Here is a 14,644-nt window from a genome sequence, read left to right on the forward strand (position 1 = left end):
ACGCATGCATTTTCCCCCCAGGATAGAGGCCCCTTCCTGCTCGCCATCAGTACTCATGACATCATGTCTCAGAAGGGACCCTCCCTAGTTTCTTGGGCTGTAAAGGTGACAGGGGAAAAATGTACTTTCAGACTTGCAAGATTCTGTTAATGTAACCTTACAATAAAGTAGAGCTAGTTTTTCTGGGTGTGCTTCTTGTCTGGGCTACCTCGCAAAGCTGACATCAGCCTTGCAAGTCTGAAACTCCTACTTATCCGGTGTTTTATTGAGTTAAGGAGGGCCAAAGTGAGGAGACAATGCTTTTCTGTTATAGCACCAAAGGGACTTTGGAACTTGAACACATTTCTTACTGCTACATTATTCAGTGCTGAGTTGTGTGTTGTTGTAGAACTGTTGTCATGTGGTGCATTCATTTATTAGTACAGTACAGTTATGGGATTTGTTATTACTGTGATATTTTTAATTTTTTTCTGCCACGGGCATTTTAATTTAAATGTTTTAATGTGAACACTTATTAACTTTGGATGTTTTATTGTTCATATTGTTTTATTGTATATTTACCATGGAGTTTTTAACTGTTGTAAGCCACCATGAGTCTTAATGAAATTGGTGGCATATAAATTTCAGAGTAAGTAAATAAATGTGTCAAAGTATGAATTGCTGTAATCCTTGTGAATGCATATGAAAGTAGGAATCTGATGTCTGTTGATAATTTTATGTTATTCTCCAGTGAATGGTGATAAAGAATCAGGGATGAATTTGGGGAAAATTGTACAATACTTTGAATGAATGAGGGAAAATTTATCCCATTACATGACATGAATGGAAATATGGGGTTGATATAGGAGAGCTAGAAAAAGTGATAGGCCTATTCAGAGACCCAAGAATGAACAGGAAAGGTGACTAGCACATATCTGCTCAGAAAAAATGATTGTTTTGAATCACTTTGCTTTGGGGCTTGTCTTGAATACGTGATTTGAGTATAAGTCTATGTGCACACATGGAGAAAGAACAATACAAAAAAACATTAATAAGATTAAGAGAATTAGTATAGGATATGAGGGTGACCAGAGGTTTTGAATGTTAGATAGACTATTATTTGGTGGTGGAAAAAGTGGACCTTTGGGGGGAAAAGTGGGCATGAAAGAAAGGGAAGAAGTGGAAGAAATTATAGTGAAATAATGACTGGAGTAAGAGTCTGCCAGAATGAATGAAAAAGGAGTCATAAACATTGTTAATGTGTTGAAAAATGGTAGGTCTGTAGATGATATATTGGGGAAATGTAAGATTAAAACAGGGTGCACTGGGAGTAACTCTGCAACTTGTTTATTATGTGTGAACAGTGCAGCTGTGCCTGACAACTGGCAGAATTATTGTTGTTGTTCCCCTGTCCAAAAGGAAAGGTAGCAAGAGTGAATGCAAATTTTACAAGGGACTTAGTTTGTTAAGTGTACCTGGGAAACTCTTTGGCCAAATTTTGATTGAAAGGGTACAAGAGGTGCCAATGTGCAAAGTTCTGGATGTGCTGACAGGGATTGCAGACCAGATTTTTGCTCTTCAGCAGATCATCGAGAAACGTCTGTATGTGAGAAAGAATTTTTATGTTAAGTTTATTGATTTATTAAAAATGTATGATAATGAGAATCATCCTGAATTGGGAAATGTTTCCTGCAAATATGAAGTTGAGGACATAGTGCCCTGTAAATGTGCTAGGAATCCAGTTGCCTGATTTCTCGGTACCATGGCTGTGGACAGGCTGCTGCAAGTTCTAGGAACTGTAGTGCCAGCACATCTGGACAGCACCAAATTGGAGAATGCTATTCTGAACAGTTTGAATTGTTGGATGCAGCGACAGACTATCCTGGAAAATAATGTTGTTTCCTTTGTTAAGAAGTTTTGAAGCACAAGTTGGATTGCTGTTTCTTGGGGTTGCAGTACTGCTGAAAGACTTTCCAGCTCTGATTCTATTATGTCTTTTAAAGCATTATCTGGAGTCTGCCAATCTCCCTCTTGTGCTATTGGAGATTTCAAAAGAAGTTAGGGTTCCCTGAGTGCAGCATTTTTCCCCCAACAGCACAGCAGTATGCCCATCATTCAAGGGCTAAAAGACACTCATGGCTCACTTTCAGCAATCAGGCAGAAAAGCCGCAAGAATTAAATTACCCTTGGAGCAAGGTTTGGCTCCGTAAAAGAGGCTGTGCTATGAATTGTACTATTGCTTGGACAGAAAGTATTCCTTCGATCTATGGTATTTTAGTAGGTTTGCTTGGCAGCCAAGCTCTCCAAACATTGACAAGGTAGGAAGACTTATGTAGCCTCTCCAGAGTAGCAAATCACGTGTTCATAATATTAGCTGTTACTACATTAAGGCCTTGTTCATTCACACAGCACATTTAATTAGGTCATGGGGGTGGGGTGGGGTGGGTAAAACAGGACTTGCAAACTCCAAAACCAGGTTAACTGAGGCAGCCATCTAACCTTGAGAGATTAGTTTTAGCTTCAAGAAGAGCTGGGGTTTTTTGTTTGAGCTAAACTAACTCCCCCCCATGTTGTGGTAACTACTTATCTGAAAAGTAGCGGATCCTCCTAATAACCATGAGTGAGATGAAGTTCTATCCTGTAAAGATGGGGTTTCCTAGACTCTGTCTCAGTGGACATTTGGATTTACCTACAATCACATCTCTACAGCCATTCAGAGAGATGAAAATGGATAGAAACGGATGGTGAAAGTTTGGTGCAATCATCAATTGTCTATTGTTATAGGGTATAACAGAGTCTTGAAAGTCTGAGAGATTCCTCCCGCCCCCTTATACTAAACAGAATCAAGACAAGGCAATCCTGAGCTTCTTTCTCACCTGCTTCTCTCTTTCCAAGCTAAGCCAGTGTTTACATAACAGCTTTTCTTGCATTTTTTTCCTGAAGGTTACATTCATATTTCTCTATATCCCCCCCCACACACAAAAAAAGATGCTTGGAAAGACTGTTCTCTTCAGCAAGGAAAGCACAAATCACCACAAAGGCTAGATAGAAAGGGGCATTCCTGCAGCAGGCCAGTTGGAGCTCTGCAGGTTGCCAATCTCTCTCAGGCTCCATTTCCATGTGACACAGAATATTCTCATAGGAAGACTTGATTCTTTTCCAATAGAAAAATATCACTTTATTGCAGGATCAGCTTACTTCAGTGGCAGTCTGACTCCAAGTCTGACTCTGCTGTGAGGATATGCCCTTAGCAAATGGTAAGCAGGCAAGGGCTAGGGCAAGGAGTGCATGGGAATCAATGTTATTCCTTGATCTGGATTTGGACTGGAGAACCCTTCAAATACAGGTAGGCTTTGCTTAACAACTGCCCTGTTTAGCAACTGCTCACAGTTACAACAGCACTGAAAAAGTAACTTTATGACTGGTCCTCGAACTTACGACTGTCACAATGCCCAGCAGTCAAGTGATCAGAATTTAGGCACTTTGTAACGTACACTCTGACTCCTAATATGGCTACCTTGACAAGGCCATGGCTCACTTCATACTGTATGCAGGATAAGAAATCTGGTGATTTCAGCAGACTGGGAAATGGAGGTCAGGATTAGGTAGATTCTTTAGTAGGATAAATACATCATACTAAAACAGTATAGTCTGCTTGGTTTTGGCTTAGTGTATGGAGTGAACCCAGTTGAAATTATTTGTAAATCAGGGTTTATGGCTTAATGACAGCAAGGTAGGCCAGAATAGGAAACAGGCTCCCCAAGAAGTACAGGTATTGTATTTTATTGATATAGGCTACAGTAACAGAATCTTGAAAGCCTGACAGCATTTTCCCCTCCTCTCTTATACCAATGAGAGATAAGACAGAGCTGGTTTAAGTTTCTTTCTAATGCTATCTTCCTGGACTTGAATTATGTTTTGCTAACTGTTGAATCTTCAGCAAAGGATCGTTACCTTGTGGTGCTGGAGCTTGAGCACCTCGATGATGCCATGAGCTAAACCGTGAAGGGCCATCCAAGATGGGAAGGTCATGACAGAGCGGTCAGACTAAATGCGATCCCTGGGGAAGATAAGGGCAACCCACCCCAGTATTCTTGCCGTGAAAACTAAATGGATCAGTACAACCAGAGATATGTCGGTATACCATCGGAAGATGAGACCCCCAGGTCGGAAGATGGTCAAAATGCTACTGGGGAGGAACAGAGGATGAGTTCAACTAGCCCCAGATGTGATGACACAGCTAGCTCAAAGCCGAAAGGACGGCTAGCGGCCGACGGTGCTGGTGGTGAATGGCAAATCCGATGTTCTAAGGATCAACACACCATTGGAACCTGGAACGTAAGATCTATGAGCCAGGGCAACTTGGATGTGGTTATTGGTGAGATGTCAAGATTAAAGATAGACCTTTTGGGCATCAGTGAACTGAAATGGACTGGAATGGGCCACTTCACATCAAATGACCACCAGATCTACTGTGGACAAGAGGACCACAGAAGAAATGGAGTAGCCTTCATAATTAATAGTAAAGTGGCTAAAGCAGTGCTTGGATACAAGCTTTTGAACTGTGGTGTTGGAGGAAAATTCTGAGAGTGCCTTGGACTGCCAGAAGATCAAACCAGTCCATCCTCCAGGAAATAAAGCCAGACTGCTCACTTGAGGGAATGATATTAAAGGCAAAACTGAAATACACTGGCCACATAATGAGAAGACAGGACACCCTGGAGAAGATGCTGATGCTAGGGAGAGTGGAGGGCAAAAGGAAGAGGGGCCGACCAAGGGCAAGGTGGATGGATGATATTCTAGAGGTGACGGACTCGTCCCTGGGGGAGCTGGGGGTGTTTGCGACCGACAGGAAGCTCTGGCATGGGCTGGTCCATGAAGTCACGAAGAGTCGGAAGTGACTAAACGAATAAACAACAACAACTGTTGAATTCCTTCTCCAATGTCATATCTGTGTTCTCTATATTTCAGCGAAGCGTGTGAACCTGGCCAGTTGTAATTTATTCAACAAACCATAGTAAATATAAGCTACGATTTCATCTGACGTGTGAATCCAGACTCTGTGAACTCATTGTCCTCAGATCAATATCTGACAACATTTAGGTCACTAGAAACTGTATTTTACTGTAGGAATGGATTCAACTGTCTGCTTTTAGGGATGTGTAGACCAGAATGACCTCCTGAGTGTGCAAATGCCTTCTTAAATGTGCTCAGGGAGTTTTGAAACAAACAAGTAACATCCTAGGAAACAAAAACTAAAACTTCTGGATAGAAGCATACAGAATTACACAGGCACAAGACCTTACTTTTTCAAACCCCAAAGCCCAGAGAGATAAATACTGTAACAGGTTCAGGGAGAATCCACGAGTAGTCAATTTTCCATCCAGAGTTCAGCCAGGTCATTCAAGCAGAGCACAGACAGAGTTTCGGGAAAGGGAGATTTTGGGAAGAACCTGCCAAGCAGACACTTACTTTTTTATAACCCTGACCACCAGCTTGACTAATTTGCCGAATCACGTCTTTTTCGTTCAAATAGGTAGCTTGATTTTCATTGCATTACCTTGTGTAATTTGTGATGGGGACCTTGCCTAACTTAGGCTCTGGGTCAACTGGCCCAGCTACACCAATGTCTCTTCAAGTGCCCCTTCTACCAAGGCTCCCTCTTCTGTTACTTCCTGCAGTGCAGGCTAAGAATCTGTTTAGTTTCTGAATTTTCTGATTCTGTGATCTTCTGATCTTAATAACATAGCTTTGCAACAATTGGGGGCAGGGGGGCTGGATTAAAAAAACCAAAAGGTCACATGATCCTAATCAAGTGTTGATTACTGTACTGTCTTGTCTTCATTGTTTTTAACTGCATTCTCTTTCCTATAAATTGCCTGAGTTCTACACGGGTGACAGGGAAGTTAACAATCCTGCTGGTAACATTTCTTCTGAACCTAATCACTATCCCTGGCTTTTAATTAAAGCAGCTTTTTCCAATCTCTGGGCTCCAGATATGCTTCTGCTAAGGGTTATGGGAGTGAAAGAATGTCCACCTAGAACAAACCGAGTTGGGGGAAAGTGTTTTCATAGAAAGCAACATAAACAACCACTGAATATATAATTACAGCATCTCAAACTCAGCTCTCTAAAGGAGGGAGATGACCCTTGGTATGAGTTTAGGGACCTTATTTTCACCCTGTTTCATTGAACAAACCGCAATTGTCTGAGCATGTAGACATGTAAAAGTTATTGACTGCAAATCATGGGACAAAGCACCCAGCTATTTCATGCACGTGCTACTTAATGTACTTCTTCCTAGGTGACCAGCAACCGTGCCAGTTGCTAACACAATGACAGGGAGTACCATCACCGATGTGGAGAGCAAGCCTGAAGCCATTATTTGCAAAAAAACTGAGAGGTAAATCTTATTAATGTTCTCTTTGTGATGATTTCCGAATGAGGGAAGGGCAGGCAGGAATTCAACACTGCTGTATTCCTTTTGCCCCCTTCTTCCTTTGTTCAAAGATGCTTGGCAAAGTTTTAAACCCTTCCAGAAACCTGCATAAATGATAGAGCAGGTGCATGCACTTTTACAAATGTATTCTGTTGACCTCACTTTCACTAAGGCACTAGTAAGCAGATTTCTTTTATTGTATGGGTGGGGTGGGGTGTCTAATCCCTATATTTGTTTCTGTCTCTGTTTTATTGTCATTTATGGTGCGTTTGGAAGCTTAACTAGGAGATACAACATGGGACAGAAATGTTTTAAAAATAAATACATGGGAGGAATGCTATAGAGGGCAAATTTAGGAGGGACAGTCAGGTTTATGCACAACTTTTTTTTTTTAAACCAAAGGCCTCAGCTGGTTTAGTGGCTTTGCTAGTACTTCAGGACTAGGCAAAGACATGTCTCAGGCCTTTTGTTATATTAATATGTTTTAACTCTATTTGCTGCATTGATCTTTTTCTGTTGCTCTGGCTGCAGCTTTTATTGTTTAAATTTAGGTATAAAAAAAACTAATGCATTGTAAGCTACCCTGGAAATACCGACTTCGAAGGGCAGCATATAAATCTTAAAATAAAATGAAATAATAAACAAACAATTGCCATTTAAAATAATTCCCTCTATTTAAAATCTCCCCCCCCCCCCTTCCTTTCAATATCACATTAGCTTGGGGGCAAAGTTTTAAGAAAGTCTCAGCACTGTATTCATTTCTGGAGTTGTGTGTCACTGGTTTAGCCTCATATAACACATCGTTACGTAGGAAATTTTTCAGTCTAGCTTATGCATATATTTAAAGTCCCTGTGTTCCAGTTATTCAGAGTAAATGCATCAGTAGTGTGAATACAAATATTTTGTTGAGATGGATAGCCCATCTAGGATCTCAAAAATGGGATCTTATTTAGTATGGGTATTAAGAAAGGAGAGGATTTTGAATAGTTGCCTGAGGCACTTATGTTAATCTGCTAATATAGGGGAGGGGAAAAAATACCAAGGAGTTTTTTGTTGATAAATGAGAAATATATTTATTTTGGCATGAGCTTTTGTGTCCTTGAACAAATGGATTTATGCAGGAATAACTGTGTTTCTCTTTAAGGTGCTACTCCCACTTTGGTAAATAAATGAGGTGCTAGATGCTGCTGTTTTATTGAGAAGATAGAAAAACACTCCTCTCTGCAGATAAATTTAGATTAGTAGAAGACAGTAAAAAACTGCAGGAAGACTATTTAATAATTCTGTAGCAGCAACTGCTATAGAACTCCTGTGTCTTTTAAGTTAAAGTGTCATACATTTACTATTCAAGTGAATATTAAATCCAACTCATGACACTATACTGAATGATGAATGCAACCTGTAAAATTCTTCTGACATTTGCCCTTTTTGCCTAGGATCGGGTTTGCAAGTCTAAATAATACAGCTGCAAAAACAGAATTTTGGGGTGGGCTTTCAAAGCATACGTGGCCAGAGAGTGTTGTCTTCACACCCAAGCTACTGCCTAAAGCAGAGCTAGATTCTGTGGCAGAGAGCCCACTGAAAGCCATAGAGAATTTGATGCTGGATCCAAGGCTGGACTGTTTTCAACAGAACATGCTGAGTCCCAAGATGATCATTGGAGATCCATCAGTAGATATCAACGTCCGGGAAAGTGGCAGGATTCTAAGGAAGCAAGTGGGTGGATCTCAGAACCTTTGGGCTATTGGGAAAGTCAGCTTGAAAAACAAGCCTTTGAGTATCAAGGACAAGATTTCAGAATGGGAAGGAAAAAAGGAAATCCCAGCTCCGGTGTCCCTGTGGAAGGAGGAGGAGCAAAGTGTTAAAGAGGAACTCAGTCCATTTTTGGGTGTAATGGAGAAGATGACTAGGAATAGTGTTGCAATGAGAGGAGTGGATAATAAGAGGCCCCCAAATTACAAGGGTCCAAGCAAGGAGGATGAGAGGCACGTTGGAACTTTAAAAAATGCTGGGCAGCATGTTGAAAGAAAAACAGATGTGAAATCAAGGGAGGAAGAATGTAATTTCAATGTGAGTAAAGGTACTGAGTTGAAGGACAGTAGGAAGGAAGTCCAGAAGGAGAATCTGTCTGTCCTGACTCAGGTCAAGAAGTTGGAGCAGGCCTTGAAGTATGGATCAGCTGAGGCCCAACCTCAGCTACCAGGTACTTATTATTCTCCACATTGTCTGCAAGAGAAGACAGGTGAGGATCAGGAACCCTCAGAAGGCCAGGAAAGTGCCAACCACCTAGAAGTAAGTAAGTGGCTCCTTGGCTTGGATTCTGAAGCCAGAGAACCAATCTTCGGAACTTTGGAAGAAGTAAAAGCATCTCATGTGAAATGCAAATCTCGCAATGAAGAAAATGTGTACATGGAGCCTGGCTTGCCAGAAAAGAAACCTTTTATCAATCCACTCCCTAAGCCTCGACGGACTTTCAAACATGAAGGTGAAGAGGGATGGATTCTGCCTGTTCGGAATAAGAGACTCCTACCCCCTCTCCCCTCTATTCCACCCCCTCCTCTGCCTTCCTCGCCTCCCCCTTCAGCCATTAGTAGAAGGCTGAGGAATGGAAAGCTTAAGGCTAACAATGATCACAGGTATTTCTATATATTATTTCTGCTTTTGTTGACTGCCAATTCCTTACAATGTGATTTTTAATGAACAATATGATGTTTTATGTATTCTGCTACATAAAATGGGGTTATATTTCTGTTAAACTTACTTATAGCATGGTAGTGGGACTAAGAATGAACCAAAAAGTTCATGAACAGATTTTGAAGAGGGATTTGGAGGGAATGAGAGGTGGCTTCGTGCAGATATTCTGGGAGTCAGTCCAAGTCTAAAGAACGGCAGGGGAGAAAGGGGGAATCTTCAGAAGCAGCCAGAAATTTTCAGATAGCTGAAGATGCAAGGATCTCTTGACATATTAGAGAAAGCAAAGCCATAGCCTGGGAGGTTTAAGTTCTGAAGCAAAACCCAAAGCCATACTTGTGAGTGATTCGCTTTATGGTATTCTTTTGAGATATCTATCTTTTTTTTTCCCCACCACCTCTTCTGCTCTTTCCAACAAATGCCCTAGGAAGTCCTATGAGTTTGAAGACTTGTTGCAGTCCTCCTCTGAAAATGGCCGAGTGGATTGGTATGCTCAGAGTAAGCTGGCCCTAACCCGCACTTTATCAGAGGAAAACGTCTATGAAGATATTCTAGGTAGGCATTCTGGAGATGAAAGGCAGAAATTGTGAGCTCTGTGCTGGAAGTTACTCTGTGGGTGTGTGAATATCTCGGGCAAGAGTATGTAACATTTTTCAAGCCAAAGGCTTCAGTTTGGAGTAATTTGGCAGAAAGTAAGAGGGGTAGGAATTACAATAATTCTCTATAAGAATAAGGGTGGGTAACCAACAGCTTTCCTGGTATTGTTGAACTCTAGTTTCTCCAGACGTGAGTGTTGCCATGCTATTTGGGGCTAATCAGAATTCAACAACATCTGGAAAACTGGGAGTTGGTCATTTGCATGTTTAAGGTAGCATCTAGTTGGTGTATGGGGGTATGTATATACTTAATTTTGAAAGTTAGAACAGATTTTTATGACATGCAAGATCCTTTTACCTGTAGGAATAATAGACAGTGCATTACAGAACTGAAACACTGGCAAGTCCTTCCAGCCAACAGAAAACAGTAGATGAAGCCAACCCAAGCTAATAAGAGCAAAGAAAAAAAGTACATTAATAATTTCAGTGTTGTATGTATATGTCAGAGCAAGGCAGACATTAATGTTTATACTTAGGCTACTACACTGAGTAAAACCTGATCCAAACATGATTCATCAGTTTGCTAATATGTAGTAACTAGTGAGTTCTAAGCAAATAGTTAATTCTCTCCTTGAACTAAATAGCCACAGTCCAACATGTTGTAAAATGTGAAAATCAATAGGCATAAAGCACAGCTTATTGATTGACTCTACATAATACTAAGCAGAGATTTTGTAAAATTGCTCTTTGATGTATACACTAGAATGGCCTGATTTGCTTGTGGTAGTAAACTGTAACAGGATCACTCATCATGCTAAGCCCAAAATAAACAAATTGCATTATAGATGACTATATGTGAAGTCAACTTCTGTTCTGAATTGTACCCATAAGAGGTTGAGCATTTCCAGCTTAGGACACACTTTCAGTATGCTCCCCTACTTTCAACATGCTTCAGCACTTCCTTTTTAATGCTCTTCTTTTCTTCCAAAACTATCCTTCAGTTTTCCTTTGCTTTTCCCTTCATGCCATCCAGTCACGATGTTGGCATTGGCTACTGATGCTCAGGTATGACCATCACTCTGTTTTTTTTTAAAAAATGAACAAACAACAAACCACTCTTCCTTCTGTGCTTTTAATAGCTGTTTGACACCCTCAGATAAAGCAAGTGAAGCTATTCCTAAATAGAATTTAAGTGACGGGGACTGCTCTGCAGTATGAAAAACGGCTCAGGTACAAACCTTGCAAAAGTCACGAATTTCTGGGGGAAGAGCAGATTCATTGTATTACTGGTTAAGGTGTTGGATCCAGGTTCAAATGCTCAGTGGGTGATTTTGGACCAGTCACTCTCTTTTGGCCTCACCTTCCTCAGAGGGTTTTTGGGGGGTGGGTAACATTGGAGGAGGGAGTGTTGTAGTTCAAAGGTTTCAGGACCCATGGTCTTTGAAGGCTTCAGTGAATCCCTCAGTGAACAGAAGCTGGCACTACCTCTGCATGGTACAGCGTTAAACCCATCTTTCTGCAAAGTTGAATGCATACTCATTACCTAGGTGCAGTTGTTTACAGATTCAGAATAAGAAAATAATGAATATGGCAGGTACAGAAGACTGGGTACCTTTCTGGTTGATCCAATGTTACTCTTTTTTAAAAATGTACAGTTATCAATAAGGCCCACAAAGATGTGACTCTTTAAGCCTACAGGTGAAAACAGTTCCACAGGTGAACAAATACTCTGACTGTTCTAACCACTCAGGGTGTGACTATTCTGTCTACCTTCAACCACCTTGGGCTCCCTGAAGCAGCCTTCTGAATATCTGTAAATGAAGAGAATTCACTTTTAAAAAGCATGAGAAGGTTATTAAAAATTTGTAAACGCTTCCACCTAGCAATTTCACTAGTGAGAGAGATTGTTAAGAAATGGAGCATATATGGAAGTCAAGGCACATTGTGGAAAACACAAAAAAAATTGCCAGGAAACTGGTCACAGCTGCAAAGCAGAATCTGTAAATCAGTGCAAATAACCTGCTGAAAAGTTTAGGTGATAGTGGAGTAGTTGTCCACAGATGTGCAATACGGTGTTGCTTATATAACAGTTACCTGCACAGAACAGTTCTCAGAAGGAAACCTTATCTCTGAGTTCATCACAAAATCCCTTGTCCAAAATGCAAAAGAAAACCTCAATAAGCCCGAAATGTTTGGGAACAAAGTGCCTTTAGACTGATGAAACAAACACCACACCATCATTTAGAGAAAAAAGGATGAAGCATTTGTGGGAAAGAATACCATGCCATCTGTTAAGCATAGAGGTGGCCTGATTATGTTTTGGGATTGGGTGAGAACCAGTGGCACAGGAAATACTGTATAGATGGAAAGAAGAAAGAATTCAACTAATTATTAACATATCCTTCACATTTGTATTATGCGAAGGTTGTTTTGATTGAGAGAAATATTGAAACATATAATTAACCAGGGGTGCCTAAACTTTTTCATCCAATTGTATGTACGCTGCTTTTAGCTTCTGGAAGAAAATCAAGGTCTCAGTCTAATAAATATATTAGTCAGTCCTTCCCATCTGGATATTCCCCAGATAGATTGACTAGTAATCATCCACTCATAGAGTAGATTGAGTTTATAGTTCAGTGCATATGCTGGTGCTAGTTTATGAATGAGATGGAACTTCGTTCTGTCCGCAAATGTCATTTCCAAATTCTTAGGGAAAGGTTACATTTTGTGTGCTGATTCATTTATTGCCTTTGGCTTTCTATTCCAGATTCACCAGCAAAAGAAAACCCCTATGAAGATATTGAGACAAATAGTCATTGCTTGGGGAAGAAATGTGGCCTGAACTTTCCAGCGTCTCCATCTTCTATTCCTGGCACACCCACAAAGGTATCCTGGTCTAGTCAGTGCAACTTGAGCATCCAGTGCCCCCAAGTTATAAGTTTTGACTGTTATTATGGAGGTACTATGGTCAGAAAATTGATGCTTTCAGGGAAGAAAATGACTAGGCCATTATTCAGTGTGGTTATCCCATCTTGGATAAACTCCCTAAGGGAGTTGATTTTCTTACTCACCAAATTTTATGACTTTAAAGGACTAAAAACTAAGCCTTCTGAATCATGGATGGGGCAGAAATAGTGCATTCTGGACTTCTTCTTACCATAGATATTTATTGACAGTTCTTGCCAATTCACAACCATAAAGAAATCCTGTAATGCCACTTTTTCTAGGGCTGGCTGGAAAGTGAAAGTGTGCCGACCTTGTTACTTGTTAATCATTCTCTCTGACTACCAGCTGCTGAGGTTTGGCCTGGGGTCTTGTTAAGTGTGTGTGGGCAAGAGGTCAGGGGCCACAACTCAGCCTTGCAGCCTTCTGGAGAACCATAGGAAGCTTTCTGCTGATCTGTTGACATCATAAGAGGTGGGATCCATTTCTCAATCTTTCTTGTGGAGGCTAAGAGTGAGAATAGGGAAACAGAGGTTGCTGGGCAACCAAACCATTCTCAGCTTTAACACCCCTTGCCTTCCAAATAATCTGAAATTCTGATGACTAAACAGTCCACCAAAATGTGATGGTCTGTATTTCAGTGGTGGGACTTTAGACTGTTTATGAGATGGGTTGAGGACTTTTGCAGGAGAAGAGCAGCCTGTTTCCAGTCCAAACTCAAACTACTGGAAATCACCATTTTTCTATCAAATTTTGGAAGCTGTATTTTGGGTTACTGGGAGGGATGCATATGACTTGTGTGCACATTTCCATTGTTGGAGGGGTTTCGGGGATTTTCAGTACTTGGTGGTAGGAAAAGTTCTGTCCTGTTCACTACTACCACGGCCCATAATCAGGGGAGGTGGAGGAGGTGTAAGAATGGGGTTAGAACACAAGTTGAACATTCCTGTATAAAAATAAAATGAATGGCCATCAATAGAGCAAAAGACTGAGAATGTTAATTGGTAAGGAAAGTACAAGTGCTCAGTTAATCAAGAATTGTGCATTAAGAGAAATGCCCTTGCAAATACTTATACAGGACTCTGTGTGCTTGGTAGCCTATTTGGAATTTTTAGGAGTGCAAAAGTGAAGTTGCTGCAGTATAGAGACAGAACACTCTTGTACTACTATTGTGTACTAATTCCCACCTGATCTATGGATGATACAGGAATTACAGGAAAAATATGTGTGTATATAGTTCATTTTGGCAATTGCAATCTGCACTATTGATATTCAGTGTGGAGAGAAGATTCTGTGCAACTCACAGCTAATATTCTATTTGAAGTGATGAAGGATTATTTTTTTGTTTTGTTTCCTGTCTTGGCATGTGCCAAGTAACAGAGCAGGAATGTGGTCTGTTGGAGAAAGTGGTGACGGTGGTGAAACTGTTGAAGGCGCTAGCTGAGCCACCTTTATTAGTGGCAGCTCCACTCCAAGTTCTAGGGATTTGGGTCCAAGCCTGGGCTGGACTCAGGCCATTAGAGGAGTTAAGCACACATGAGAGATATGCAGATGAGGAATCTGGTGTGCAAATGAGTTTACTGTTAAGCACTAAATTGTGCTAGAAACTATAGTGAGCACAAAAGCCAGAGACACCTTTCTTTTCCAAAGAGAGTGCATTGGAAGTTTTAATTCTGCTTGAAGCTGGAGTGAGGAGAAATCTTAAGAACTTGGCACACCATTTCTGTTATGAGTATACAGAAACAAATTTTGCAGTTCTGGTATTACTAACTCTGGCGTTCATTTGTATGTGTTTTGTGAAGGGCTGGTTCGATGGGTCCTCATAATTTTCATTCTACAGGTGCCTCCATCAAATCATTACTCTGCTTTATTTAAAAAAAAGCATCTAGAAATATAACGGGGGCATTATAGGGAGGCTTTATTATCTCACAAAGTTGGAAAAAGTGTTCCATTTATTGCTTGTGTTCTGTAAAATAGTGCAAACAGGAACCAGCTG

At 40.7% G+C, this 14,644-nt stretch overlaps 1 protein-coding gene across 1 annotated transcript in view; it reads left to right on the forward strand.

Moving 5' to 3' along the window:
- DENND2A (DENN domain containing 2A) overlaps positions 1-14,644 on the forward strand; it is an 80,837-nt gene that overhangs the window by 33,174 nt on the left and 33,019 nt on the right. The window contains exons 2-5 of the mRNA XM_063308495.1: positions 6,284-6,382; positions 7,855-9,054; positions 9,537-9,664; positions 12,473-12,591. Of these exons, the coding sequence (XP_063164565.1) occupies positions 6,315-6,382; positions 7,855-9,054; positions 9,537-9,664; positions 12,473-12,591 (1,515 nt within the window). The 5' untranslated portion in view covers positions 6,284-6,314. The remainder of the gene's footprint in view (positions 1-6,283; positions 6,383-7,854; positions 9,055-9,536; positions 9,665-12,472; positions 12,592-14,644) is intronic.

Source organism: Candoia aspera, chromosome 7 (assembly GCF_035149785.1).
Source record: "Candoia aspera isolate rCanAsp1 chromosome 7, rCanAsp1.hap2, whole genome shotgun sequence".
In the NCBI taxonomy this organism is placed as follows: Eukaryota; Metazoa; Chordata; class Lepidosauria; order Squamata; family Boidae; genus Candoia; species Candoia aspera.